This window comes from Anguilla anguilla, chromosome 4, assembly GCF_013347855.1.
Source record: "Anguilla anguilla isolate fAngAng1 chromosome 4, fAngAng1.pri, whole genome shotgun sequence".
In the NCBI taxonomy this organism is placed as follows: Eukaryota; Metazoa; Chordata; class Actinopteri; order Anguilliformes; family Anguillidae; genus Anguilla; species Anguilla anguilla.
The window spans coordinates 66,239,354-66,267,270 of record NC_049204.1 but is presented as its reverse complement, the minus strand read 5'-3'; the positions used below and the strand labels follow the sequence as shown (position 1 = coordinate 66,267,270).

The 27,917-nt window shown below is 42.5% G+C and overlaps 3 protein-coding genes and 1 long non-coding RNA gene across 14 annotated transcripts in view; 1 reads left to right on the top strand and 3 right to left on the bottom strand.

Moving 5' to 3' along the window:
- The window catches only part of LOC118225953 (tripartite motif-containing protein 16-like), a 972,804-nt gene extending 960,055 nt beyond the window's left edge, over nt 1–12,749 (bottom strand). The window contains exons 1-8 of one of the 5 annotated variants that reach the window (XM_035415104.1): nt 11,751–12,742; nt 4,872–5,432; nt 4,095–4,190; nt 3,623–3,856; nt 3,304–3,463; nt 3,061–3,111; nt 1,657–1,707; nt 118–1,200 (exon numbers count right to left, since the gene is read on the bottom strand). In XM_035415104.1, coding sequence (XP_035270995.1) covers nt 674–1,200; nt 1,657–1,707; nt 3,061–3,111; nt 3,304–3,463; nt 3,623–3,856; nt 4,095–4,190; nt 4,872–5,432; nt 11,751–11,972 — 1,902 coding nt within the window. In that variant the 5' untranslated portion in view covers nt 11,973–12,742 and the 3' untranslated portion in view covers nt 118–673. Of the gene's footprint in view, nt 1–117; nt 1,201–1,656; nt 1,708–3,060; nt 3,112–3,303; nt 3,464–3,622; nt 3,857–4,094; nt 4,191–4,871; nt 5,522–11,750 lie in introns of those variants that run through there. The other 4 variants (XM_035415107.1, XM_035415106.1, XM_035415108.1 and 1 more) reach the window with 4 other exon arrangements.
- LOC118225960 (tripartite motif-containing protein 16-like) lies at nt 7,752–27,891 on the bottom strand. 6 transcript variants are annotated; one of them, XM_035415117.1, is made up of 8 exons: nt 27,139–27,879; nt 26,365–26,460; nt 25,893–26,126; nt 25,582–25,741; nt 25,348–25,398; nt 24,281–24,433; nt 23,928–23,978; nt 7,752–9,170 (listed from the first exon to the last, which is right to left on the bottom strand). In XM_035415117.1, the coding sequence occupies exons 1-8, from the start codon at nt 27,727–27,729 to the stop codon at nt 8,644–8,646; spliced, it is 1,863 nt and encodes a 620-aa protein (XP_035271008.1). In that variant the 5' UTR covers nt 27,730–27,879; the 3' UTR covers nt 7,752–8,643. The 6 variants fall into 6 exon arrangements, with proteins under 6 accessions (XP_035271008.1, XP_035271010.1, XP_035271009.1 ...); XM_035415118.1 differs by lacking the exon at nt 7,752–9,170 and adding an exon at nt 21,970–23,471 and having other exon boundaries at nt 27,139–27,887; XM_035415119.1 differs by lacking the exon at nt 24,281–24,433 and having other exon boundaries at nt 27,139–27,800.
- On the bottom strand, nt 14,083–19,755 carry LOC118225954 (tripartite motif-containing protein 16-like). 2 transcript variants are annotated; one of them, XM_035415110.1, is made up of 8 exons: nt 19,120–19,755; nt 18,245–18,340; nt 17,771–18,004; nt 17,464–17,623; nt 17,221–17,271; nt 15,912–16,064; nt 15,635–15,685; nt 14,083–15,164 (listed from the first exon to the last, which is right to left on the bottom strand). In XM_035415110.1, the coding sequence occupies exons 1-8, from the start codon at nt 19,708–19,710 to the stop codon at nt 14,608–14,610; spliced, it is 1,893 nt and encodes a 630-aa protein (XP_035271001.1). In that variant the 5' UTR covers nt 19,711–19,755; the 3' UTR covers nt 14,083–14,607. The 2 variants fall into 2 exon arrangements, with proteins under 2 accessions (XP_035271001.1, XP_035271002.1); XM_035415111.1 differs by lacking the exons at nt 15,635–15,685; nt 15,912–16,064.
- LOC118226053 lies at nt 23,047–24,110 on the top strand. The gene is made up of 2 exons (XR_004764947.1): nt 23,047–23,094; nt 24,057–24,110. It is a non-coding gene; the product is annotated as an uncharacterized LOC118226053 (long non-coding RNA).
- Nucleotides 27,892–27,917: the final 26 nt, after the last annotated feature.

Here is a 27,917-nt window from a genome sequence, read left to right as displayed (position 1 = left end):
TCTTCTGTTGTTCGTTTTTTAAAGCCGCTTAGCCCTCAATTGACTGTTTTTCTGTGAATATTATCAACCATTTTCTCTTCTCATATCTGTGAACACAGCCATTCATCTCAGAGCATGCCACAGATTATAAGACCTTTATTTCACAAATGAATGAAACTGAGCACCTGTACAGTTTGTGTTAAAGTCAGTCAATCACATTTTAATACAACTATATAAATAAAGATTGATTGATTGATACAACCCTGATCAAATAATTAATAGTTGATTTGAAGCTACTCATTCAACATTTTCCAATTCAATAAATGTTTTGGTTCTAAACCCAAATTTAATCACTCTACACTGAACATCTGCACATCAAAGAAATAAAGCAAAGATTCAGCCACTGCTATTCGAACCTATGGAAATTAAATCAGAAAATACATGGAATTTAACCATACTTTAAGTTACAAATTCAGGTTATGAACATGTACATGAACTCATAAAAATTCCAGTGACTGATTTTAGCATTGTGAACAACAAAGAATGAAGGTTCATGAAAGAATATTAGATTTTTGCATTTAGTTCATGAATTTGGGTTCAATAATTAATTTGCAGTCATATTCTTCCATAGTGGTTTTGGGTTGTATTTACCTCTTTGATCTGATTACTGCTGATTTTGATTTTCTCTCCCCCATCACAGATCACACAGTTTTACAGAAGATCCAATTCCCCAAGCCCTAAACCCAGGATAGAGGGGCTGAGTGAATGTGGTCTGGACTCTGTGCAGGAGGGTCATTGTGTCAGAGACGCTGTAGAAGGACAGAGTTCCTGCCCTGTGATCCAGGTACACTCCTATTCTGGATGAGCGGGGAACAGGGATTCCAGTGTTCTCATTATTGTGCATGAAAAAGTAACCGCCGTAAGAGCGGCGCAGACTCCAGGACTTGTTATTATATCCCAGACCACAGTCATTACCTTGCCCTTTCCTGCTGATCTCTTTATATGACACTGCTATATAAACCATATCCCCACTCCACTCAGCCTCCCAGTAACAGCGTCCAGACAGACCCTCTCTGCACAGCACTTGCTGCCAGTGCTCAAATCTCTCTGGATGATCAGGATATGACTGGCTCTCTCTCACATAAGTCACCTCTCTGTTCCCCTCAGACAGACGGAGGTATTTAAACGCTGTGTTGGGGTCCAGAGTGAGCTGACAGGAACCTGAGGGAGAAAAGGTGTGTAACAATCCTTAAACATTTTACAAATCTTACATATTTTACCCATCATAAAATCATAATTCAATGACTGTTGTTCTTTAACCTCACATTGATCTTTTTATTTTTGTTTTAATCTTGTTTCTGTTACCGTTTCCTTCATATCTTGCCCCCCTTGTATAGAATTTGCAATCAATATATGATCTTATTTCCTTTTGTGTCACTGCATATTGGTCTTGTAGCTTTCTTCACACAGGACATATATTATCATATAGGATCCATCCGTTTAATACCAGGAGGACTGCAGCTGAGTTAATAGGTGTCTGATGCAGGTGAAAATGTATGAGATTCCTAAAGTGAATCAGTTATGAATATAGAAAATTATACAGATCATCTATTTTTTCATATTTCCTAATATTCTCATGTTGCTGTTTTCTTTTAATTTAGCTTTAATTAGACTCACATTGTAAGAAGTCCTCTCTGGTTCTTGGCTCAACAGTAAGGATGTCTTCCACTGTGGAGAGAAATCACAAGAAAGTTCGGAAAAAAACAAACATAATTTGTCTATAAAAAATCTGGAATTGTAATCCAGGTACACTCCTATTCTGGAGGAGCAGGGAACAGGGATTTTAGTGCTCTTATTATTGTGATAGAAATAATAACTGGAGGGGGAGCAGAACAAACTCCAGGACTTGTTATTACATCCCAGAGCACTGTCATGACCCTCTCCTTTCCTCCTGATCTCTTTATATGACACTGCTATAGAAACCCCATCCCCACTCCACTCAGCCTCCCAGTAACAGCGTCCAGACAGACCCTCTCTGCACAGCACTTGGGGCCAGTGCTCAAATCTCTCTGGATGATCTGGATATGACTGGCTCTCTCTCACACGGGTCACCTTTCTGTTCCCCTCAGACAGAGAGAGGTATTTATTCACTGTATTGGGGTCCAGTGTGAGGTGACAGAAATCTGATGAAGGAGAAGGTTAAGATTTAATATGAGGACAGATCCAGTTCTGTCTCAAATAATTTCTTTTCTCCAAGACTTTACAGCATAGTTTAAGTCTTTTTCATCTCCATATGTTTGTTTCTTTGCATGTTTTGATTGTTTCAGAGGAAACAAACACACAATGATGGAGTAGGAAAAGTAATGACAATTTATTTTAATGAAAGAGTTGTACATTGCTATTTGTAATTTAATTATTTTTGTTTTAGAGTCATTTGAAAATTCAGTGTTTTATGCATGAGTGTGTGTGCCTGCGTGAGTGTGTGTGTGTGTGTGTCTGCGTGTATGTAAATTAAATAATTGGTGGCTAACTTGTGTCAGTTGGTACAAGTCCAGGGGCTTTAATTACCACTGCAGTGATTGTTCACCGTTACCCATAAACCCACATGCCCATAAACCGGCATGCATGTGTGTGTCTCAGATGAGAGTTTCAGAGCGAGCATTCTCACTGTAAGCAGAGACAGAGAGAGAGAGTGTGTGTGCATGTGTATGTCTCAGATGAGAGTTTCAGAGCGAGCATTCTCACTGTAAGCAGAGACAGAGAGAGAGAGTGTGTGTGTATGTGTGTGTCTCAGATGAGAGTTCAGAGCGAGCATTCATACTGTAAGCAGAGAGTGTGTGTGTGTGTGTGTGTATGTGTGTGTCTCAGATGAGAGTTTCAGAGCGAGCATTCACACTGTAACAGAGAGAGAGAGAGAGAGAGTGTGTGTGTGTGTGTGTGTGTGTGTGTGTGTCTCAGATGAGAGTTTCAGAGCATGCATTCTCACTGTAAGCAGAGACAGAGAGAGAGAGAGTGTGTGTTTGCGTGTGTGTGTGTCTGTGTCTGTCTGTCTCAGATCAGAGTTTCAGAGCAAGCACTCACTCTGTAAGAAATCCTCTCTGGTCCTGGGCTCTACAGTATGGACTTCTTTCACTGCAGAGGCAGTGTGAGAGAAAAGGACAAATAGAAAGATGTGAGGATGAGGATGAAGGAGTTAGATTTAAAATATTCGTCAGTTTTTACAGTTTAGCTGAAAATTAATTTCACTCCACTTTGTCCACCCATTGGTTTTGCATTGAATAAAAACGGGAAAAAATGATTTTGGTCCTTAAAATTTTTAACAACCTGATTCTGAAATTTTGACTAGTTCCTTCTTGCAGACGTCCTCCAATTGTTCTTTCAGGTCAGAGACAGACTTCCTCACAGCCTCAAAAGAGACGTGTGGACTGACAGCGATGCTGGGAAAGTCTCCAGGTCCATTAGGGGCACAGAGAGACTGACAGCTCTGCAGACAGACAGACAGACAGACAGACAGACAGAACAAACAGTCTCAATACTGATTCCTGTGCAGATTCCAGGATCAAATCTTTGTAAATGAGGAACACACCTCACCCTGTATGCACAATGCACAGACTGCAAACTGTCAAAGAGCCAGTGATGTTACCTGGAGAAAATGGATGTGATCCTCTGTGTGTGAAAGCTGCTCCAGCTCAGCGTCTCTCCTCCTCAGCTCAGCAATCTCCTGCTCCAGTTGCTCCAGGAATCCTTCAGCCCGATTCACTTCAGCCTTCTCCTGATCTCTGATCAACTCTTTCACCTCAGAGCACCTTCTCTCAATGGAGCGGATCAGCTCAGTAAAGATCCTCTCGCTGTCCTCCACTGCTGCCTGTGCAAGGTGCTGTTAGGAGACACAGAGAGGGGGGCTGTACATTTTAACTAGGCCTTTCACTCCGCTCTTACTCGGACCCCAGACAGCCTGTTCCACACAGTGTGACTCAGTGGGATTGAGCCCCACAGGGCTGGAAAGTGACCCAACACTGGGCTCCTCACTGGCTGACTGGAGGAGATCCCTGACTGAGCCCTGTAATGGCTCTTCCAGCAGCCAGCTGTTGTCTTCTCCTCTGGTCAGTACCCACCTTGAGTGACTGCACAGCCTGTCTCAGATCCTGCAGCTCCTTCTCTCTCTCCTGGATTCTCTGCTGGAATTTACTCTGTGTCACCCCCAGCTGCTTCTGTGGACAGATTATTTTCAGTTATATTATAGTACCCTGCATTCACATGTGTTTAATTATTTTCTCATATTTAACATTAAATACTATAAGTAAGCATCAAATTATTTGAAATTCTGCATGTCTGTGGAGAAGTGTTCAGGCCTCATAAGTAAATCTTCTAAACTGTGCAAGTGAACTAGCTGCTCCAGTCATGTTGATTCCCATTCAGGGAGTGAACAGGGGGGTGAGGGGTGTGAACAGAGCTGTCACAGAGAGCTGACTTGGGTTCACCTCTTGATCTTACTGCTTTAACACTGTAGACTTCAGGCCTGGACTGTACTCTTCATTAAAGTTTGTCAAAAACAAGTAATGAAATGCAGCTTGTAACATAATATTTAATTGTAATATAATCTTTTAATAATACAAATTTAGTTTTTATAATATATACCATAAAGATGTGACTTCTGTGACCTTTTGAAAAATCACAGAAATCCCACAGTTCCCAATTTACTCAGTTCCTCTCCCATTATAACCAGTATCAGAACTGCCAGTGAAGAGCTCCAGTCCATACCTGTTTCTCAGTCCTTTCTGCTGCAGCCGAGACTGTATCATGGCCTCTGTGATCCTCAGTAGTACTACTAGTAGCCTACATTTTTTTAGCAATAAACCATGAGTGTTATGCATAAGAGTTTCAGTGCTTACCTGTTTCTCAGTCCTTTCTGCTGCAGCTGAGACTGTATCATGGCCTCTGTGTTCATCCATCACACACAGCAGACAGATACACTGCTGATCAGTACGACAGTAAACCTCCAGCAGTTTTTTATGTTGAGGACAAATGTTCTCCTGCAGGTTTCTAGTAGCATTGATGACATTATGTGTGTTTCCTGGGTGGAGTTCATTGTGAAGTTTGAGGTGAGTATCACAGTAAGAGGCCAGACACACCAGACAGGTCTTGATGGCTTTGCGCTTTCTCCCAGTGCAGACATCACACGCCACGTCTCCAGGTCCAGCGTAACAGTGAGCAGGAGGAGCAGCTTGGAGTTCTGTCTTCTTCAGTTTCTCCACCACTTCAGCAAACATGATGTTTTTTCTTAAATCAGGTCTTGGGGTGAAAGTCTGCCTGCACTGGGGACAGCTGTAGACACCAGTAAGATCATCCTGATCCCAGCAGCCCTTAATACAGCCCATACAGAAACTGTGTCCACAGGGAATAGCCACCGGATCCTTCAGCAGATCCAGACAGATCGGACAGCTGAACTGGTCCTGATCGAATAAACCTCCACCTTCAGCCATTTTACTGCTCACACCGACAGAGACTGAGTTAAGTTTCGTTTCTAATGAACTGCGTGACAGAGAGAGTGGGAGTGACTTCCTGGTTCAGCCCACAGCTGCAGGAGGTGTGGTGTTGGACTGAGGCCAGGCTGAAGAGCAAGTGCAGCAGAGTGGAGATTTACTCATAAACATCACACACACACAAGCCTGCATGTGACGGGGAGACGAGTGTTTGGTAACTGAAACAGCTGCATTCGGGTTTTATGGGCATAGTTCAAGTCAAACTCCATCAACCGTGGCAAAGCCCTCGACTGTGACCGTGTATCTGCGCCATAAGCAAAGCACAGCCCGTCTCCAGCAGCGAGGAGGAAAGCTTTCAGGAGTCCGTGCAAATCGGTGCGCGATACCTGTCAGCTGACTGCCATCATTGCCAGCTGATTAGCATTGGCATCCGTTTATCTGTGAGGCTGTTGTCGGAAAGCTACCACCTGATATCGCTACGATGCCGGATTGGAACTTCGGACCCTGTCTAACTCGCTCAAAGGACTGGCTTTACATTACATTACATTACATTACATTACATTACAGGCATTTACCAGACGCTCTTATCCAGAGCGACTTACACAACTTTTACATAGCATTTTACATTGTATCCATTTATACGGCTGGATATGTACTGAAGCAATGCAGGTTAAGTACCTTGCTCAAGGGTACAACGGCAGTGTCCGACCCAGGAATCGAACCTATGACCTTTCGGTTACAAGCCCAGTTCCTTACCCACTGTGCTACACTGCCGCCCCTTAGGGGCTTATGCTCAAGGTCCCCTGAGCACGGTCTGAATTTGGAAAGTCAGCTTTTTATCTTAGTGCCCCATCTTCCTGGAATGATCTTTAACACACGCTAAAAATCAATTCTCTACTAACCTATGGATAATTTAAAACCATGCTCACAAACCTCCCTGCTTCTATATGTAACTGTTTTAACTGTTTTTTAAAATATGTGTTTTGTTTGTATTTTATTGTTTTTATTGTGTTTTATTGCTGCATATTGTAATCTCGGCATCATTGAAAATGAGGGCCCACCCTCACTGTATTGCCGAGAATTAAATAAATGTTGAATGAATGAATTAATTAATGAATCACCGAGGGCAACTGGTTCAAGGTTTATCAGAAAACAAGGCGCAAGTCAATATTATTATTATTATAGTCTATAAAAAAAGTTTTCAGGACCACTGCTTTAAGCCAATATTTCACTATATTAAGAACACGGGTTTCATCTTTAGAATTTGAAAACCAAACCTTAAATAATTAGAATTAGTCGGTAATAAATATCCTAACCCATACTTCTAACAAAACTTTAGACGTGAAAGAAGAAGAAGAAGAAAGAAAAGGAGGAGAAGAAGGAAAAGAAGGAGAAGAAGAAGGGGGCTGCGCAAGACGCATGTGACAGAAATCTGCAGTGCTGTCCTCCCTGAAGCCAAGCACGATGAGCATCAGGAAACTGACATCACCCATCGAATCAGGAAAACTACAAGTCCCACAAACACCGCCCAAGCCACTCCAGGGGCGGCCCTTATTCCATTCAACAGCAGCACAGTGAGGGATACGGCCTGGAGGAAAGCCAAGAGCTGCGATTTCCTAAAGGAGAAGGACGATGAGCTTCGGGGGAGACCAAACAAAACCAAAAAAAAAGACATTCATCGCAGGCCAAGGCCTCTGGTTGAAGCTATGGGTGATGGGTAAACAGCCAGCGTTGTAGGAGTGAGGACCATCACTGAAGGGAAAGAAGTAAGAAGTAAATGAGACAGACCTGTGATGAGCTGCTGACAGCAGTGGAGGATGACGGATGGTTTGTGTCTCCCCCTAGTGGTGAAGAAAGTCTACTGCTTCACCATTTCAATATGCTGCTGCTGTTCTATTATCATTATGTGGAGATGATGTATTTCTCAGCGTTTGGTTGTGTCTGGTCAACACCTCAAGCACCTTGCGGAGACACTTGTAGCATAACACTGTTCAGTGTGCAGCGAGGTGTGTGTGTGTGTGTGTGTGTGTGTGTGTGAGAGAGATAGAGAGAGAGAGAGAGAGAGATAGAGATAGAAGCATAACACTGTTTAGGGTGCAGTGAGGGGTGTGTGTGTGTGTGTGTGTGAGAGAGAGAGAGAGAGAGATAGAGATAGAAGCATAACACTGTTTAGGGTGCAGTGAGGGGTGTGTGTGTGTGTGTGAGAGAGAGAAAGAGAAGCATAACACTGTTTAGGGTGCAGTGGGGGGAGGGTGTGTGTGTGAGAAGCATAAGATTGTTTAGCACACGTCACAAACTGAAAGACCTTTATTTAAAAAATGAACAAAACTAAGCAATTGTACAATTTGTGTTTTTGGTTTGGTGCCCAAACTCATTATTCTACATCTGCACATCACAGAAACAAAGTCAAACTACAGCCAGAGCTTTTCCAAACTCTGGAAATTAATAAGAAAAGTATAAAATACTGTAAATGGAATTGTGTAAGTTTTATTGTTATGAATTCAGTTCATGAAAGCATGCGTACCACGAACTCCTAAGAATGTCTGTTGCTTTTTTAACATCGTGAATTACAAAGAAAATCGAGGGTTATGAAAGAATATTTGATTTTTACATTAAATATTTCACATGAATTTGAATTTGAATATTACATTGTAGTTATATAATTTTCTATGTTACTGGGTTGAATTAACCAGATTTACTGGATTACTGCTGGTTCTGATTTTTTATTTATTCATTGAGTAAGAAACATTCATCAATCTACTGTGAACAGCTGAATATCACAGAAATAAAGCAAAGCTTCAGCCAGTGCTGTTCTAACCTCGATTTATCGATTAATTCATTTAGCTAACTATTATTTACTTTTGTGATTATTTTTCAATCAACCAGCGGAGGGCAGTAATGAGTAATAAACATCTTGAAGTCACTCGAGAATAAGAAAAAGGAAAGTAAAATAAATAGAATTGCATAATTATACAGGATACAGAAACAGACATAGAGTCTGACATAAAATGCTTCTAATACATTGTGAACATTGAAGAATAAATTTCATGAATGAATATTAGATTTTTACATTTAATGTAGTTCATTAATGAGAATTGTATTATTACATGTGTAACATAATTTGTCTGTGTTATTCCTTCGAATTACCCTATTTTGTATCATTACTGCTGATTTTGCTCCCTCATCCCAGATCACACAGTTTTACAGAGGTTCCAGTACCAATCGCAAACCCAGGATAGAGGGGCTGAGTGAATGTGGTCTGGACTCTGTGCAGGAGGGTCATTGTGTCAGAGACCCTGTAGAAGGACAGAGTTCCTGCCCTGTGATCCAGGTACACTCCTATTCTGGAGGAGCGGGGAACAGGGATTTTAGTGCTCTCAATATTGTGCCAGAAAGTGTAATCGAAGGCATTACGGCACAAACTCCAGGACTTGTTATTAAATCCCAGACCACAGTCATAACCCCGCCCTTTCCTGCTGATCTCTTTATATGACACGGCTATATAAACCCCATCCCCACTCCACTCAGCCTCCCAGTAACAGCGTCCAGACAGACCCTCTCTGCACAGCACTTGGGACCAGCATTCAAATCTCTCTGGATGATCAGGATATGGCTGCCTCTTTTTCACACAGGTCACCTTTCTGTTCCCCTCAGACAGACGGAGGCATTGATGTGCTGTATCGGGGTCCAGAGTGAGTTGACAGGAATCTGAGGGAGAAGTGCTGTGTTACATTCCTTAAATATTTTACAAATCTTACATATTTTACCCATCTTAAAATCATATTTCAATGACTGTTGTTCTTTAACCTCACATTGATCTCTTTGTTTTTGTTTTAATCTTGTTTCTGTTACCGTTTCCTTCATATCTTGCCCCCCTTGTATCGAATTTGGAATCAATATATGATCTTATTTCTTTTTGTGTCACTGCATATTGGTCTTGTAGCTTTCTTCACACAGTCCTACTGCAGGACATATATTATCATATAGGATCCATATATTTAATACCAGGATGACTGCAGCTGAATTAATAGGGATCTGGTGCAGGGGAAGATGTATGAGATTATGAATATAGAAAAGTATACAAATCATCTATTTTTTCATATTTCCTAATATTCTCATTTTGCTGTTTTCTTTTCATTTAGCTTTAATTAGACTCACGTTGTAAGAAGTCCTCCCTGGTTCTGGGCTCAACAATATGGATGTCTTCCACAGTGGAGAGAAATCACAAAAAGGTTAGGTAAAAAACAAACATAATTTGTTTTTTAAAAATCCAGGAATTTTAAATGGTCTATGTAACGAAATATGAATAAAAGTATTTCAGCAGAAATAACCTGTTACACAGATTTGAACTAATTCCTCCTTGCAGATGTCCTTCAGTCGCTCTTTCAGTTCAGAGACAGATTTCCTCAAAGCCTCAAAAGAGATTTGTGGACTGACAGTGATGCTGGGAAACTCTCCAGGTCCCGGAGGGGCACAGAAACACTGACAACTCTGCAGACAGACAGACAGACAGAGAACAGTCCCAAATCTGATTCCTGTGCAGATGTCAGTAGCAGATCTTTGTAAATGAGGATCACACCTCACCATGTATGTACAATGTACATAGTGCTGACAGTTAGAGAGCCAGTGATGTTACCTGGAGGAAACGGATGTGATCCTCTGTGTGTGAAAGCTGCTCCAGCTCAGCATCTCTCCTCCTCAGCTCAGCAATCTCCTTCTCAAGTCGCTTCAGGAGTCTTTCAACCCGACTCACTGCAGCCTTCTCCTTATCTCTGATCAGCTTTTTCACCTCAGAGCGCCTTCTCTCAATGGAGCGGATCAGCTCAGTAAAGATCCTCTCACTGTCCTCCACTGCTGTCTGTGCAGAGCGCTGTTAGGAGACACAGAGAAAGGAGGGCTGTGCATTTTAACCAGGCCTTTCACTCCGCTCTTACTGGGACCCCAGACAGCCTGTTCCCCACAGGGTGGTTCAGTGAGATTGAGCCCCACAGGGCTGGAAAGTGGTCCAACACTGGGCTCCTCACTGGCTGACTGGAGGAGAGCCCTGACTGAGCCCTGAAATGGCTCTTCCAGCAGCCAGCTGTTGTCTCCTCCTCTGGTCAGTACCCACCTTGAGTAACTTCACAGCCTGTCTCAGATCCTGCAGCTCCTTCTCTCTCTCCTGAATTCTCTGCTGGAATTTACTCTGTGTCTCCCCCAGCTGCTTCTGTGGATAGATTATTTTTTACCAGTTATATTATACTACCCTACATTCACATTTGTTAATTAATATTCTCATATTTAACATTAAAAACTTTTAATATGCATAAAATTATTTGAAATTGTGCATGTCTGTGGAGAAGTGTTCTGGCCTCATAGGTAAAGCTTCTAAAGTGTGTGAGTGAACTAGTTCCTCCAGCCGTGTTGATTCCCATCCAGGGAGTGAATAGGGGGTGAGGAGCTGTCACAGGAAGCTAATTTGGGTTCAGTTCTTGATCTTACTGCTTTATCACTGTAGACATCAGGACTGGACTGTACTCTTCATTAAAGTTTGTCAAAAATAAGTAAAGAAACGCAGCTTGTAACGTAATATTTCATTGTAATATAATATTTTAATAATACAAATTTAGTTTTCATAATATATAAGATAAAGATGTGTGACCTTTTGAAAAATCACAGAAATCCCACAGTTCCCGATTAACTCAGTTCCTCTCCCATTATAACCAGTATCAGAGCTCCAGTCCATACCTGTTTCTCAGTCCTTTCTGCTGCAGCTGAGACTGTATCATGGCCTCTGTGTTTATCCATCACACACAAATAACAGATACACTGCCGATCAGTACGACAGTAAACCTCCAGCAGTTTGTTATGATGAGAGCAGATCTTCTCCTGCAGGTTTCCAGTGGCTTCGACCAATTTGTGCTTCTTAAGAGGAGGAGATTCAAAGTGAGTCTGGAGGTCAGTTTCACAGTAAGAGGCCAGACACATCAAACAGGACTTGATGGCTTTGCGTTTTCTCCCAGTGCAGACATCACATGGCACGTCTCCAGGTCCAGCATAACAGTGAGCAGGAGTAGCAGCCTGGAGTCCTGTCTTCTTCAGTTTCTCCACCACTTCAGCCAGCATGGTGTTTCTGCCCAGAACAGGCCTTGGAGTGAAGGTCTGTCTGCACTGGGGACAACTAAAGACACCAGGATGATCATTCTGATCCCAGCAGCCCTTAATACAACCCATACAGAAACTGTGTCCACAGGGAATAGTCACCGGATCCTTCAGCAGATCCAAACAAATCGCACAGCTGAACTGGTCCTGATCCACTGAGATACTGGCCTCAGCCATTTTACTGCACACACTAACAGAGACAGAGTTAAGTTTTGTTTCTCTGAAACTGCGTGACAGAGAGAGTGGGAGTAACATCCTGGTTCTGCCCACACCTGCAGGAGGTGTTGTGTTGGACTGAGGCCAGGCTGAAGAGCAGGAGCAGCAGAGTGGAGATTTACTCATAAACATCACACACACACAAGCCTGCATGTGACGGGGTGACGAGTATTGAGTCACTAATCTGGAACCAGAGCTGCAGTTTGGCTAAAAGGCATCTTTCAAGTCAAGCTCCACTAAACGGTGTTGAGCACATAGCTGTAGAAATCTGTTGTATTTCAAATGCACATGAAGCACCTTTAGATTTAAGGAGCGAGTTACGCATTTTTCAGAGACTGGCGGGAACAGAAAATAATATCACGCAGTTAATCCCCAGGACCGAGAGGGAAAACCTTTCCAGAGTCCTGGGGGCTCAGGTTCATAACACCCACTTCAGCTGATTTTCAGATTATTTACTGTCAGCCGCATGGTGACGTCCTGTATCGCCATGGAGATAAACAATCTGCCAATCAAACGCCTGTGGCAGGAGGAAATAAAGCCGTTGGTCCCCCTTTACACTTTACTCACTGATGTGTCTGATGTGTCTGCATGCATGACTGAGATGGGCCCAGGATGGAACAGTGGATATCTTCACTGGAGGAGGATGTTCTTTAGGCAGTTGGGAAAAGCTCTCATGTTCGTGGTGTTTTTTGATATTCTACCTTCGGCATCATCTGAGCCGCTACCTCAGGTCTGTCACGTAGCTGCCGCTAATTTGATCGACCAATAAAACACTGACTGACTGACCATGTGGGTCACCAAACTACACCCTGAGCCGGCCAGAAGAGGATGGATGCCACCCCTAGAGCCTGGTTCCTTCTAAGGTTCCTTCCATCTGCCACAGGGAGTTTCTCCATGCCACTGTTGCTTTAGGCTTGCTCCTGTGGGGGTTTTGGCCAGGGTTGTCTGTGAAGTGTATTGTGACAATTGTTTGTGAAAGGCGCTATATAAATACATTTAGATTTGATTTGATTATAGACCTTTTCCCAGTCGCTGTGCTATGGCAGGAGACCTGGACTGGGGGTTGGTGAGGGAGCTCGTTATTTTGAGCCTTCAGACAAACCTTGTGCAACCTTTGGCAACGAGATGTTATAGTCAAATATTTGTTCAGGTCTTCAATTGAGTATTGAGTATGGATTATTATTCAGACAAATAACAGGAAATTTGTCGAGCTACAAATGGATACTCATGGTGGTACTTTGTTTAGGTAAGGTGGGCTGTCTTGACTACATATGATTTGAGAAACCCTGTTGTTCATATTCAATTAGAATCTGTTATTTGGAACAAAATTATGTTTGGTTTCAGGAAGAAAAAAAACCCTTTTCTAACATAGATCTATACGGGTAAATTTTGACCCATAACACCACAGATGTCACTATGATTGATAATGTAGTTATTTTAAAAAACCACAAGCAATTTATTCTAGAAAAGTGTGTTCTAATATTAGTCTGTTGTAGTCAGATAACATAATTATCCCTTGCCTTCACTGTAGGAAATATAATGAGAGAATCAAGACTTTTTTTATTTTTATTTTTTACTGAAAACGAGTAGTATATTGTAAGGTAAATGGTCTTGGGGGGTTGAAATGCACAGAACCCAAGAACTGCAACCTTCTAGGGGGGTCTAGGGGCATTCATACACCCTACTGGTCACTGTATCCCAATCACAACATGAAAATTGCATAATTATTATATGGAGTCATTTTTCTCATCATAATGGTGTATAATTGGAAGGGTTATTCAGCCTGTTTGTTTATATTGGTGGGGGTGGGGGGTGGGGGGGGGGGGTGTGACCCACCTGTTATCCCCATAAATTACACCCTTGTACACATCCATACATAAACATCCTTTCCCTTCCCCTCCCTACGTACTGTACCTGTGATCATAACCTCCCTATGCCCTCTCATAACAGCTCAGTGTGCCTATCTATGTATCACCTATCTCATGCATTTCAGTCGATATTAGTCACAGTCCACCACATTTATCCTATCATTCCCACTTATATACAGACACATGCATATAATGTTTTCCTTCAGTCCATATTGTGGGAATTGGTCAACAGGTTCTCATGTCACCTAAGTGGTCATGTGACCCACCATCTGGTCATTCTTCTGTTGTTTGTTTTTTAAAGCCGCTTAGCCCTCAATTGACTGTTTTTCTGTGAATATTATCAACCATTTTCTCTTCTCATATCTGTGAACACAGCCATTCATCTCAGAGCATGCCACAGATTATAAGACCTTTATTTCACAAATGAATGAAACTGAGCACCTGTACAGTTTGTGTTAAAGTCAGTCAATCACATATTAATACAACTATATAAATAAAGATTGATTGATTGATACAACCCTGATCAAATAATTAATAGTTGATTTGAAGCTACTCATTCAACATTTTCCAATTCAATAAATGTTTTGGTTCTAAACCCAAATTTAATCACTCTACACTGAACATCTGCACATCAAAGAAATAAAGCAAAGATTCAGCCACTGCTATTCGAACCTATGGAAATTAAATCAGAAAATACATGGAATTTAACCATACTTTAAGTTACAAATTCAGGTTATGAACATGTACATGAACTCATAAAAATTCCAGTGACTGATTTTAGCATTGTGAACAACAAAGAATGAAGGTTCATGAAAGAATATTAGATTTTTGCATTTAGTTCATGAATTTGGGTTCAATAATTAATTTGCAGTAATATTCTTCCATAGTGGTTTTGGGTTGTATTTCCCTCTTTGATCTGATTACTGCTGATTTTGATTTTCTCTCCCCCATCCCAGATCACACAGTTTTACAGAAGATCCAATTCCCCAAGCCCTAAACCCAGGATAGAGGGGCTGAGTGAATGTGGTCTGGACTCTGTGCAGGAGGGTCATTGTGTCAGAGACGCTGTAGAAGGACAGAGTTCCTGCCCTGTGATCCAGGTACACTCCTATTCTGGAGGAGGGGGGGGCAGGAATTTCAGTGCTCTCAGCATTGTGCATGAAAAAGTAACCGCCGTAAGAGCGGCGCAAACTCCAGGACTTGTTATTACATCCCAGACCACTGTTATAACCCTGCCCTTTCCTGCTGATCTCTTTATATGACACTGCTATAAAAACCCCATCCCCACTCCACTCAGCCTCCCAGTAACAGCATCCAGACAGACCCTCTCTGCACAGCACTTGCTGCCAGTGCTCAAATCTCTCTGGATGAGCAGGATATGACTGGATCACTCCCACATGGGTCACCTTTCTGTTCCCCTCAGACAGACCGAGGTATTTAAACGCTGTGTCGGGGTCCAGAGTGAGCTGACAGGAATCTGAGGGAGAAAAGGTGTGTAACAATCCTTAAACATTTTACAAATCTTACATATTTTACCCATCATAAAATCATAATTCAATGACTGTTGTTCTTTAACCTCACATTGATCTCTTTGTTTTTGTTTTAATCTTGTTTCTGTTACCGTTTCCTTCATATCTTGCCCCCCTTGTATAGAATTTGCAATCAATATATGATCTTATTTCTTTTTGTGTCACTGCATATTGGTCTTGTAGCTTTCTTCACACAGTCCTACTGCAGGACATATATTATCATATAGGATCCATCCGTTTAATACCAGGAGGACTGCAGCTGAGTTAATAGGTGTCTGATGCAGGTCAAAATGTATGAGATTCCTAAAGTGAATCTATAGTATATAATATAGAAAATTATACAAATCATCTATTTTTTCATATTTCCTAATATTCTCATGTTGCCATTTTCTTTTAATTTAGCTTTAATTAGACTCACGTTGTAAGAAGTCCTCTCTGGTTCTTGGCTCAACAGTACGGATGTCTTCCACTGTGGAGAGAAATCACAAGAAAGTTCGGAAAAAAACAAACATAATTTGTCTATAAAAAATCTGGAATTGTAATCCAGGTACACTCCTATTCTGGAGGAGTAGGGAACAGGGATTTTAGTGCTCTTATTATTGTGATAGAAATCCTCCTGATCTCTTTATATGACACTGCTATATAAACCCCATCCCCACTCCACTCAGCCTCCCAGTAACAGTGCCCAGACAGACCCTCTCTGCACAGCACTTGGGCCCAGTGCTCAAATCTCTCTGGATGATCTGGATATGACTGGCTCTCTCTCACACGGGTCACCTTTCTGTTCCCCTCAGACAGAGAGAGGTATTTATTCACTGTATTGGGGTCCAGTGTGAGGTGACAGAAATCTTATGAAGGAGAAGGTTAAGATTTAATATGAGGACAGATCCAGTTCTGTCTCAAATAATTTCTTTTCTCCAAAACTTTACAGCTTGGTTTAAGTATTTTTCATCTCCATATGTTTGTTTCTTTGCATGTTTTGATTGTTTCAGAGGAAACAGACACACAATGGGAGGCGACATAGCTCAAGAGGTAAGAGCGGTTGTCTGGCAATCGGAGGGTTGCCGGTTCAAACCCCGCCCTGGGCGTGTCGAAGTGTCCTTGAGCAAGACACCTAACCCCTAACTGCTCTGGCGAATGAGAGGCATCAATTGTAAAGCGCTTTGGATAAAAGCGCTATACAAATGCAGTCCATTTACCATGATGGAGTAGGAAAAGTAATGACAATTTATTTTAATGAAAGAGTTGTCCATTGCTATTTGTAATTTAATTTTGTTTGTTTTAGAGTCATTTGAAAATTCAGTGTTTTATGCGTGAGTGTGTGTGCCTGCGTGAGTGTGTGTGTGTGTCTGCGTGTATGTAAATTAAATAATTGGTGGCTTACTTGTGTCAGTTGGTACAAGTCCAGGGGCTTTAATTACCACTGCAGTGATTTTTCACCGTTACCCATAAATCCACATGCCCATAAATCCACATGCATGTGTGTGTCTCAGATGAGAGTTTCAGGGCGAGCAGTCACACTGTAAGCAGAGTGTGTGTGTGTGTGTGTGTGTGTGTCTCAGATGAGAGTTTCAGAGTGAGAATTCACACTGTAAGCAGAGTGTGTGTGTGTGTGTCTCAGATGAGAGTTTCAGAGCGAGCATTCACACTGCAAGCAGACAGAGAGAGAGAGAGTGTGTGTGTTTGTGTGTGTGTGTGTGTGTGTCTCAGATGAGAGTTTCAGAGCGAGCATTCACACTGTAACAGAGAGAGAGAGAGAGAGAGTGTGTGTGTGTGTGTGTGTGTATATGTGTGTGTGTCTCAGATGAGAGTTTCAGAGCAAGCATTCTCACTGTAAGCAGAGACAGAGAGAGTGTGTGTGTGTGTGTGTGTGTGTGTGTGTCTCAGATGAGAGTTTCAGAGCAAGCATTCTCACTGTAAGCAGAGACAGAGAGAGAGAGAGTGTGTGTGTGTGTGTGTGTCTGTCTGTCTGTCTCAGATCAGAGTTTCAGAGCGAGCACTCACACTGTAAGAAATCCTCTCTGGTCCTGGGCTCTACAGTATGGACTTCTTTCACTGCAGAGGCAGTGTGAGAGAAAAGGACAAATAGAAAGATGTGAGGATGAGGATGAAGGAGTTAGATTTAAAATATTCGTCAGTTTTTACAGTTTAGCTGAAAATTAATTTCACTCCACTCTGTCCACCCATTGGTTTTGCATTGAATAAAAACGGGAAAAAATGATTTTGGTCCTTAACATTTTTAACAACCTGATTCTGAAATTTTGACTAGTTCCTTCTTGCAGACGTCCTCCAATTGTTCTTTCAGGTCAGAGACAGACTTCCTCACAGCCTCAAAAGAGCCGTGTGGACTGACAGCGATGCTGGGAAAGTCTCCAGGTCTAGGAGGGGCACAGAGAGACTGACAGCTCTGCAGACAGGCAGACAGACAGAACAAACAGTCTCAATACTGATTTCTGTGCAGATTTCAGGAGCAAATCTTTGTAAATGAGGAACACACCTCACCCTGTATGCACAATGCACATACTGCAGACTGTCAAAGAGCCAGTGATGTTACCTGGAGGAAATGGATGTGATCCTCTGTGTGTGAAAGCTGCTCCAGCTCAGCGTCTCTCCTCCTCAGCTCAGCAATCTCCTGCTCCAGTTGCTCCAGGAGTCCTTCAGCCCGACTCACTTCAGCCTTCTCCTGATCTCTGATCAACTCTTTCACCTCAGAGCGCCTTCTCTCAATGGAGCGGATCAGCTCAGTAAAGATCCTCTCGCTGTCCTCCACTGCTGCCTGTGCAGAGCGCTGTTAGGAGACACAGAAAGAGGAGGGCTGTACATTTTAACTAGGCCTTTCACTCAGCTCTTACTGGGACCCCAGACAGCCTGTTCCCCACAGTGTGGCTCAGTGGGATTGAGCCCCACAGGGCTGGAAAGTGGCCCAACACTGGGCTCCTCACTGACTGACAGGAGGAGATCCCTGACTGAGCCCTGAAATGGCTCTTCCAGCAGCCAGCTGTTGTCTTCTCCTCTGGTCCGTACCCACCTTGAGAGACTGCACAGCCTGTGTCAGATCCTGCAGCTCCTTCTCTCTCTCCTGGATTCTCTGCTGGAATTTACTCTGTGTCGCCCCCAGCTGCTTCTGTGGACAGATTATTTTCAGTTATATTTATAGTACCCTGCATTCACATGTGTTTAATAATTTTCTCATATTTAACATTAAATACTATAAGAAAGCAACAAATAATTTGAAATTCTGCATGTCTGTGGAGAAGTGTTCTGGCCTCATAAGTAAAGCTTCTAAACTGTGCAAGTGAACTAGCTGCTCCAGTCATGTTGATTCCCATTCAGGGAGTGAACAGGGGGGTGAGGGGTGTGAACAGAGCTGTCACAGAGAGCTGACTTGGGTTCACCTCTTGATCTTACTGCTTTAACACTGTAGACTTCAGGCCTGGACTGTACTCTTCATTAAAGTTTGTCAAAAACAAGTAATGAAATGCAGCTTGTAACATACATATTTAATTGTAATATAATCTTTTAATAATACAAATTTAGTTTTTATAATATATACCATAAAGATGTGACTTCTGTGACCTTTTGAAAAATCACAGAAATCCCACAGTTCATTAATATAACATTCTAATAATACAAATTAAGTTTTCATAATATATGACATAAAGATGTGTGACCTTTTGAAAAATCACAGAAATCCCACAGTTCCCAATTAACTCAGTTCCTCTCCCATTATAACCAGTATCAGAGCTGCCAGTGAAGAGCTCCAGTCCATACCTGTTTCTCAGTCCTTTCTGCTGCAGCTGAGACTGTATCATGGCCTCGGTGATCCTCAGTAGTACTACTAGTAGCCTACATTTTTTTTAGCAATAAACCATGAGTGTTATGCATAAGAGTTTCAGTGCTTACCTGTTTCTCAGTCCTTTCTGCTGCAGCTGAGACTGTATCATGGCCTCTGTGTTCATCCATCACACACAGCAGACAGATACACTGCTGATCAGTACGACAGTAAACCTCCAGCAGTTTTTTATGTTGAGGACAAATGTTCTCCTGCAGGTTTCTAGTAGCATTGATGACATTATGTGTGTTTCCTGGGTTGAGTTCATTGTGAAGTTTGAGGTGAGTATCACAGTAAGAGGCCAGACACACCAGACAGGTCTTGATGGCTTTGTGCTTTCTCCCAGTGCAGACATTACATGCCACGTCTCCAGGTCCAGCGTAACAGTGAGCAGGAGGAGCAGTTTGGAGTTCTGTCTTCTTCAGTTTCTCCACCACTTCAGCAAACATGATGTTTTTTCTTAAATCAGGTCTTGGGGTGAAAGTCTGCCTGCACTGGGGACAGCTGTAGACACCAGTAAGATCATCCTGATCCCAGCAGCCCTTAATACAGCCCATACAGAAACTGTGTCCACAGGGAATAGTCACCGGATCCTTCAGCAGATCCAGACAGATCGCACAGCTGAACTGGTCCTGATCGAATAAACCTCCACCTTCAGCCATTTTACTGCTCACACTGACAGAGCCAGAGTTAAGTTTCGTTTCTCTGAAACTGCGTGACAGAGAGTGGGAGTGACTTCCTGGTTCAGCCCACAGCTGCAGGAGGTGTGGTGTTGGACTGAGGCCAGGCTGAAGAGCAAGAGCAGCAGAGTGGAGATTTACTCATAAACATCACACACACACAAGCCTGCATGTGACGGGGAGACGAGTGTTTGGTAACTGAAACAGCTGCATTCGGGTTTTATGGGCATAGTTCAAGTCAAACTCCATCAACCGTGGCAAAGCCCTCGGCTGTGACCGTGTATCTGCGCCATAAGCAAAGCACAGCCCGTCTCCAGCAGCGAGGAGGAAAGCTTTCAGGAGTCCGTGTCAATCGGTGCGCGATACCTGTCAGCTGACTGCCATCATTGCCAGCTGATTAACATTGGCATCCGTTTATCTGTGAGGCTGTTGTCGGAAAGCTACCACCTGATATCGCTACGATGCTGGATTGGAACTTCGGACCCTGTCTAACTCGCTCAAATGACTGGCTTGTGCTCAAGGTCCCCTGTGCACAGTCTGAATTTGGAAAGTCAGATTTTTATCTTAGTGCCCCAACTTCTTGGAATGATCTTTAACACACGATAAAAATCAATTCTCTACTAACCTATGGGCAATTTAAAACCATGATCACAAACCTCCCTGCTTCTATATGTAACTGTTTTAACTGATTTTTTTAAAATCTGTGTTTTGTTTGTATTTTATTGTTTTTATTGTGTTTAATTGCTGCATAATGTAATCTCGGCATCATTGAAAATGAGGGCCCACCCTCACTGTATTCCTGAGAAATAAATAAATGTTGAATGAATGAATGAATGAATCACCGAGGGCAACTGGTTTAAGGTTTATCAGAAAACAGTGCAAGTCAATATTATTATTATTATATTCTATAAAAAAGGTTTTCAGGACCACTGCCTTAAGCCAATATATCACTATATTAAGAATACGGGTTTCATCTTTAGAATTTGAAAACCAAACCTTAAATAATTAGAATTAGTCGGTAATAAATATCCTAACCCACACTTCTAACAAAACTTTAGACGTGGAAGAAGAAGAAGAAAGAAAAGAAGGAGAAGAAGGAAAAGAAGGAGACGAAGAAGGGGGCTGCGCAAGACGCATGTGACAGAAATCTGCGGGTGCTGTCCTCCCTGAAGCCAAGCACGATGAGCATCAGGGAACTGACATCACCCGTCGAATCAAGAAAACTACAAGTCCCACAAACACCGCCCAAGCCACTCCAGGGGCGGCCCTTATTCCATTCAACAGCAGCACAGTGAGGGATACGGCCTGGAGGAAAGCCAAGAGCTGCGATTTCCTAAAGGAGAAGGACGATGAGCTTCTGGGGAGACCCAACAAAAATTAGCAAAGACATTCATCGCAGGCCAAGGCCTCTGGCTGAAGCTGTGAGGCATGATGGGTAAACAGCCAGCGTTGTGGGAGTGAGGGCCTTCACTGAAGGGAAAGAAGTAAGAAGTAAATGAGACAGACCTGTGATGAGCTGCTGACAGCAGGGAAGGATGACGGATGGTCTGTGTCTCCCCCTAGTGGTGAAGAAAGGCTACTGCTTCACCATTTCATTATGCAGCTGCTGTTCTATTATTATTATGTGGAGATGATGTATTTCTCAGCCTTAGGTTGTGTCTGGTCAACACCTCAAGCACCTTGTGGAGATGCTTGAAGCATAACACTGTTTAGTGTGCAGTGAGGGGTGTGTGTGCATGTGTGTGAGAGAGAAGCATAACACTGTTCAGTGTGCAGTGAGGTGTGTGTGTGAGAGAGCGAGAGAGAGATAGAGAGAGAATGAGAGAGAGAGAGAGAGAGAGAAGCATAACACTGTTCAGTGTGCAGTGAGGGGGGTGTGTGTGTGTGTGTGTGAGAGAGAGAGAAGCATAACACTGTTTAGGGTGCAGTGAGGGGTGTGTGTGTGTGTGTGAGAGGGAGAGAGAGAGAGAAGCATAACACTGTTTAGGGTGCAGTGAGGGGTGTGTGTGAGAGGGAGAGAGAGAGAGAGAAGCATAACACTGTTCAGTGTGCAGTGAGGGGTGTGTGTGTGTGAGAGAGAGGGAGAGAGAGAGAGAGAGAAGCATAACACTGTTTACGGTGCAGTGAGGAGTGTGTGTGTGTGTCTGAGAGGGAGAGCGAGAGAGAGAGAGAGAAACATAACACTGTTTAGGGTGCAGTGGGGGGAGGGTGTTTGTGAGAGAAACATAATAATGTTTAGCACACACTGAAAGACCTTTATTTAATAAATGAATAAAACTAAGCAATTGTACAATTTGCGTTAAAAAGGAGTCAATTACATTACTTTTGCACTGAAAAGATAAATAATATTTAATTATTTTAAAACCAGTTTTAAATCCAATAATGTTTTTGGTTTGGTGCCCAAACTCATTATTCTACATCTGCACATCACAGAAACAAAGTCAAACTACAGCCAGAGCTTTTCCAAACTCTGGAAATTAATAAGAAAAGTTTAAAAAACTGTAAATGGAATTGTGTAAGTCTTATTGTTATGAATTCAGTTCATGAAAGCATGCGTACCACAAACTCCTAAGAATGTCTGTTGCTTTTTTAACATCGTGAATTACAAAGAAAATCAAGGGTTATGAAAGAATATTTGATTTTTACATTAAATATTTCACATGAATTTGAATTTTAATATTACATTGTAGTTATATAATTTTCTATGTTACTGGGTTGAATTAACCAGATTTACTGGATTACTGCTGGTTCTGATTTTTTATTTATTCATTGAGTAAGAAACATTCATCAATCTACTGTGAACAGCTGAATATCACAGAAATAAAGCAAAGCTTCAACCAGTGCTGTTCTAACCTCGATTTATCGATTAATTCATTTAGCTAACTATTATTTACTTTTGTGATTATTTTTCAATCAACCAGCGGAGGGCAGTAATGAGTAATAAACATCTTGAAGTCACTCGAGAATAAGAAAAAGGAAAGTAAAATAAATAGAATTGCATAATTATACAGGATACAGAAACAGACATAGAGTCTGACATAAAATGCTTCTTATACATTGTGAACATTGAAGAATAAATTTCATGAATGAATATTAGATTTTTACATTTAATGTAGTTCATTAATGATAATTGTATTATTACATGTGTAACATAATTTGTCTGTGTTATTCCTTCGAATTACCCTATTTTGTATCATTACTGCTGATTTTGCTCCCTCATCCTAGATCACTCAGTTTTACAGAGGTTCCAGTAACAACCCCAAACCCAGGATAGAGGGGCTGAGTGAATGTGGTCTGGACTCTGTGCAGGAGGGTCATTGTGTCAGAGACGCTGTAGAAGGACAGAGTTCCTGCCCTGTGATCCAGGTACACTCCTATTCTGGAGGAGGGGGGAACAGGGATTTCAGTGCACTCAGCATTGTGATAGAAATAATAACTGGAAGGGGAGCAGCACAAACTCCAGGACTTGTTATTAAATCCCAGACCACAGTCAGCATCCCGCCCTTTCCTGCTGATCTCTTTATATGACACTGCTATAGAAACCCCATCCCTACTCCACTCAGCCTCCCAGTAACAGCGTCCAGACAGACCATCTCTGCACAGCACTTGGTGCCAGTGCTCAAATCTCTCTGGATGATCAGGATATGACTGGATCTGTCCCACATAAGTCACCTCTCTGTTCCCCTCAGACAGACGGAGGCATTGATGTGCTGTATTGGTGTCCAGAGTGAGCCGACAGGAATCTGATGGAGAAGAGGTGTGTTACAATCCTTAAACATTTTACAAATCTTACATATTTTACCCATCTTAAAATCATATTTCAATGACTGTTGTTCTTTAACCTCACATTGATCGCTTTATTTTTGTTTTAATGTTGTTTCTGTTACCGTTTCCTTCATATCTTGCCCCCCTTGTATCGAATTTTCAATCAATATATGATCTTATTTCTTTTTGTGTCACTGCATATTGGTCTTGTAGCTTTCTTCACACAGGACATATATTATTATATAGGATCCATATGTTTAATACCAGGAGGACTGCAGCTGAGTTAATAGGTGTCTGATGCAGGTGAAAATGTATGAGATTCCTAAAGTGAATCAGTTATGAATATAGAAAATTATACAAATCATCTATTTTTTCATATTTCCTAATATTCTCATGTTGCTGTTTTCTTTTAATTTAGCTTTAATTAGACTCACGTTGTAAGAAGTCCTCTCTGGTTCTTGGCTCAACAGTAAGGATGTCTTCCACTGTGGAGAGAAATCACAAGAAAGTTCGGAAAAAAACAAACATAATTTGTCTATAAAAAATCTGGAATTGTAATCCAGGTACACTCCTATTCTGGAGGAGCAGGGAACAGGGATTTTAGTGCTCTTATTATTGTGATAGAAATAATAAATGGAGGGGGAGCAGAACAAACTCCAGGACTTGTTATTACATCCCAGAGCACTGTCATGACCCTCTCCTTTCCTCCTGATCTCTTTATATGACACTGCTATATAAACCCCATCCCCACTCCACTCAGCCTCCCAGTAACAGTGCCCAGACAGACCCTCTCTGCACAGCACTTGTGCCCAGTGCTCAAATCTCCCTGGATGATCTGGATATGACTGGCTCTCTCTCACACGGGTCACCTTTCTGTTCCCCTCAGACAGAGAGAGGTATTTATTCACTGTATTGGGGTCCAGTGTGAGGTGACAGAAATCTGATGAAGGAGAAGGTTAAGATTTAATATGAGGACAGATCCAGTTCTGTCTCAAATAATTTCTTTTCTCCAAAACTTTACAGCATAGTTTAAGTATTTTTCATCTCCATATGTTTGTTTCTTTGCATGTTTTGATTGTTTCAGAGGAAACAGACACACAATGATGGAGTAGGAAAAGTAATGACAATTTATTTTAATGAAAGAGTTGTACATTGCTATTTGTAATTTAATTTTGTTTGTTTTAGAGACATTTGAAAATTCAGTGTTTTATGCATGAGTGTGTGTGCCTGCGTGAGTGTGTGTGTGTGTGTGTCTGCGTGTATGTAAATTAAATAAATGGTGGCTAGCTTGTGTCAGTTGGTACAAGTCCAGGGGCTTTAATTACCACTGCAGTGATTGTTCACCGTTACCCATAAACCCACATGCCCATAAACTGGCATGCATGTGTGTGTCTCAGAGCGAGCATTCACACTGTAACAGAGAGAGAGAGAGAGAGTGTGTGTGTGTGTGTGTGTGTGTGTGTGTGTGTGTGTCTCAGATGAGAGTTTCAGAGCGAGCATTCACACTGTAAGCAGAGAGAGAGAGAGAGAGAGTGTGTGTGTGTGTGTGTGTGTGTGTGTGTGTCTCTCAGATGAGAGTTTCAGAGCGAGCATTCACACTGTAACAGAGAGAGAGAGAGAGTGTGTATGTGTGTGTGTCTCAGATGAGAGTTTCAGGGCGAGCATTCACACTGTAACAGAGAGAGAGAGAGAGTGTGTGTGTGTATGTGTGTGTGTCTCAGATGAGAGTTTCAGAGCATGCATTCTCACTGTAAGCAGAGACAGAGAGAGAGAGTGTGTGTTTGTGTGTGTGTGTGTGTGTGTGTGTGTCTGTGTCTGTCTGTCTCAGATCAGAGTTTCAGAGCAAGCACTCACTCTGTAAGAAATCCTCTCTGGTCCTGGGCTCTACAGTATGGACTTCTTTCACTGCAGAGGCAGTGTGAGAGAAAAGGACAAATAGAAAGATGTGAGGATGAGGATGAAGGAGTTAGATTTAAAATATTCGTCAGTTTTTACAGTTTAGCTGAAAATTAATTTCACTCCACCCATTGGTTTTGCATTGAATAAAAACGGGAAAAAATGATTTTGGTCCTTAAAATTTTTAACAACCTGATTCTGAAATTTTGACTAGTTCCTTCTTGCAGACGTCCTCCAATTGTTCTTTCAGGTCAGAGACAGACTTCCTCACAGCCTCAAAAGAGCCGTGTGGACTGACAGCGATGCTGGGAAAGTCTCCAGGTCCAGGAGGGGCACAGAGAGACTGACAGCTCTGCAGACAGACAGACAGACAGACAGAACAAACAGTCTCAATACTGATTCCTGTGCAGATTCCAGGAGCAAATCTTTGTAAATGAGGAACACACCTCACCCTGTATGCACAATGCACAGACTGCAGACTGTCAAAGAGCCAGTGATGTTACCTGGAGAAAATGGATGTGATCCTCTGTGTGTGAAAGCTGCTCCAGCTCAGCGTCTCTCCTCCTCAGCTCAGCAATCTCCTGCTCCAGTTGCTCCAGGAATCCTTCAGCCCGATTCACTTCAGCCTTCTTCTGATCTCTGATCAACTCTTTCACCTCAGAGCACCTTCTCTCAATGGAGCAGATCAGCTCAGTACAGATCCTCTCGCTGTCCTCCACTGCTGCCTGTGCAGAGCGCTGTTAGGAGACAGAGGGAGGAGGGCTGTACATTTTAACGAGGCCTTTCACTCAGCTCTTACTGGGACCTCAGACAGCCTGTTCCCCATAGTGTGGCTCGGTGGGATTGAGCCCCACAGGGCTGGAAAGTGACCCAACACTGGACCCCTCACTGGCTGACTGGAGGAGAGCCCTGCCTGAGCCCTGAAATGGCTCTTCCAGCAGCCAGCTGTTGTCTTCTCCTCTGGTCAGTACCCACCTTGAGTGACTGCACAGCCTGTGTCAGATCCTGCAGCTCCTTCTCTCTCTCCTGGATTCTCTGCTGGAATTTACTCTGTGTCGCCCCCAGCTGCTTCTGTGGACAGATTATAATTTATATTATAGTACCCTGCATTCACATGTGTTTAATTATTTTCTCATATTTAACATTAAATACTATAAGTAAGCATCAAATTATTTGAAATTCTGCATGTCTGTGGAGAAGTGTTCTGGCCTCATAAGTAAAGCTTCTAAACTGTGCAAGTGAACTAGCTGCTCCAGTCATGTTGATTCCCATTCAGGGAGTGAACAGGGGGGTGAGGGGTGTGAACAGAGCTGTCACAGAGAGCTGACTTGGGTTCACCTCTTGATCTTACTGCTTTAACACTGTAGACTTCAGGCCTGGACTGTACTCTTCATTAAAGTTTGTCAAAAACAAGTAATGAAATGCAGCTTGTAACATAATATTTAATTGTAATATAATCTTTTAATAATACAAATTTAGTTTTTATAATATATACCATAAAGATGTGACTTCTGTGACCTTTTGAAAAATCACAGAAATCCCACAGTTCCCAATTAACTCAGTTCCTCTCCCATTATAACCAGTATCAGAACTGCCAGTGGAGAGCTCCAGTCCATACCTGTTTCTCAGTCCTATCTGCTGCAGCTGAGACTGTATCATGGCCTCTGTGATCCTCAGTAGTACTACTAGTAGCCTACATTTTTTTAGCAATAAACCATGAGTGTTATGCATAAGAGTTTCAGTGCTTACCTGTTTCTCAGTCCTTTCTGCTGCAGCTGAGACTGTATCATGGCCTCTGTGTTCATCCATCACACACAGCAGACAGATACACTGCTGATCAGTACGACAGTAAACCTCCAGCAGTTTTTTATGTTGAGGACAAATGTTCTCCTGCAGGTTTCTAGTAGCATTGATGACATTATGTGTGTTTCCTGGGTGGAGTTCATTGTGAAGTTTGAGGTGAGTATCACAGTAAGACGCCAGACACACCAGACAGGACTTGACAGCTTTGCGCTTTCTCCCAGTGCAGACATCACACGCCACGTCTCCAGATCCAGCGTAACAGTGAGCAGGAGGAGCAGCTTGGAGTCCTGTCTTCTTCAGTTTCTCCACCACTTCAGCCAACATGGTGTTTCTGCCCAGAACAGGCCTTGGAGTGAAGGTCTGTCTGCACTGGGGACAGCTGTAGACACCAGTATTATCATTCTGATCCCAGCAGCCCTTAATACAGCCCATACAGAAACTGTGTCCACATGGAATAGCCACCGGATCCTTCAGTAGATCCAGACAGATCGCACAGCTGAACTGGTCCTGATCCACTAAGATACTGGTCTCAGCCATTTTACTGCACACACGAACAGAGGCAGAGTTAAGTTTCGTTTCTAATAAACTGCGTGACAGAGAGAGTGGGAGTGACTTCCTGGTTTTGCCACAGTTGTAGGAGGTGTGGTGTTGGACTGAGGCCAGTCTGAAGAGCAAGAGTAGCAGAGCGGAGATTTGCTAGTTAATATCTCGCAAACAAGTCTGTG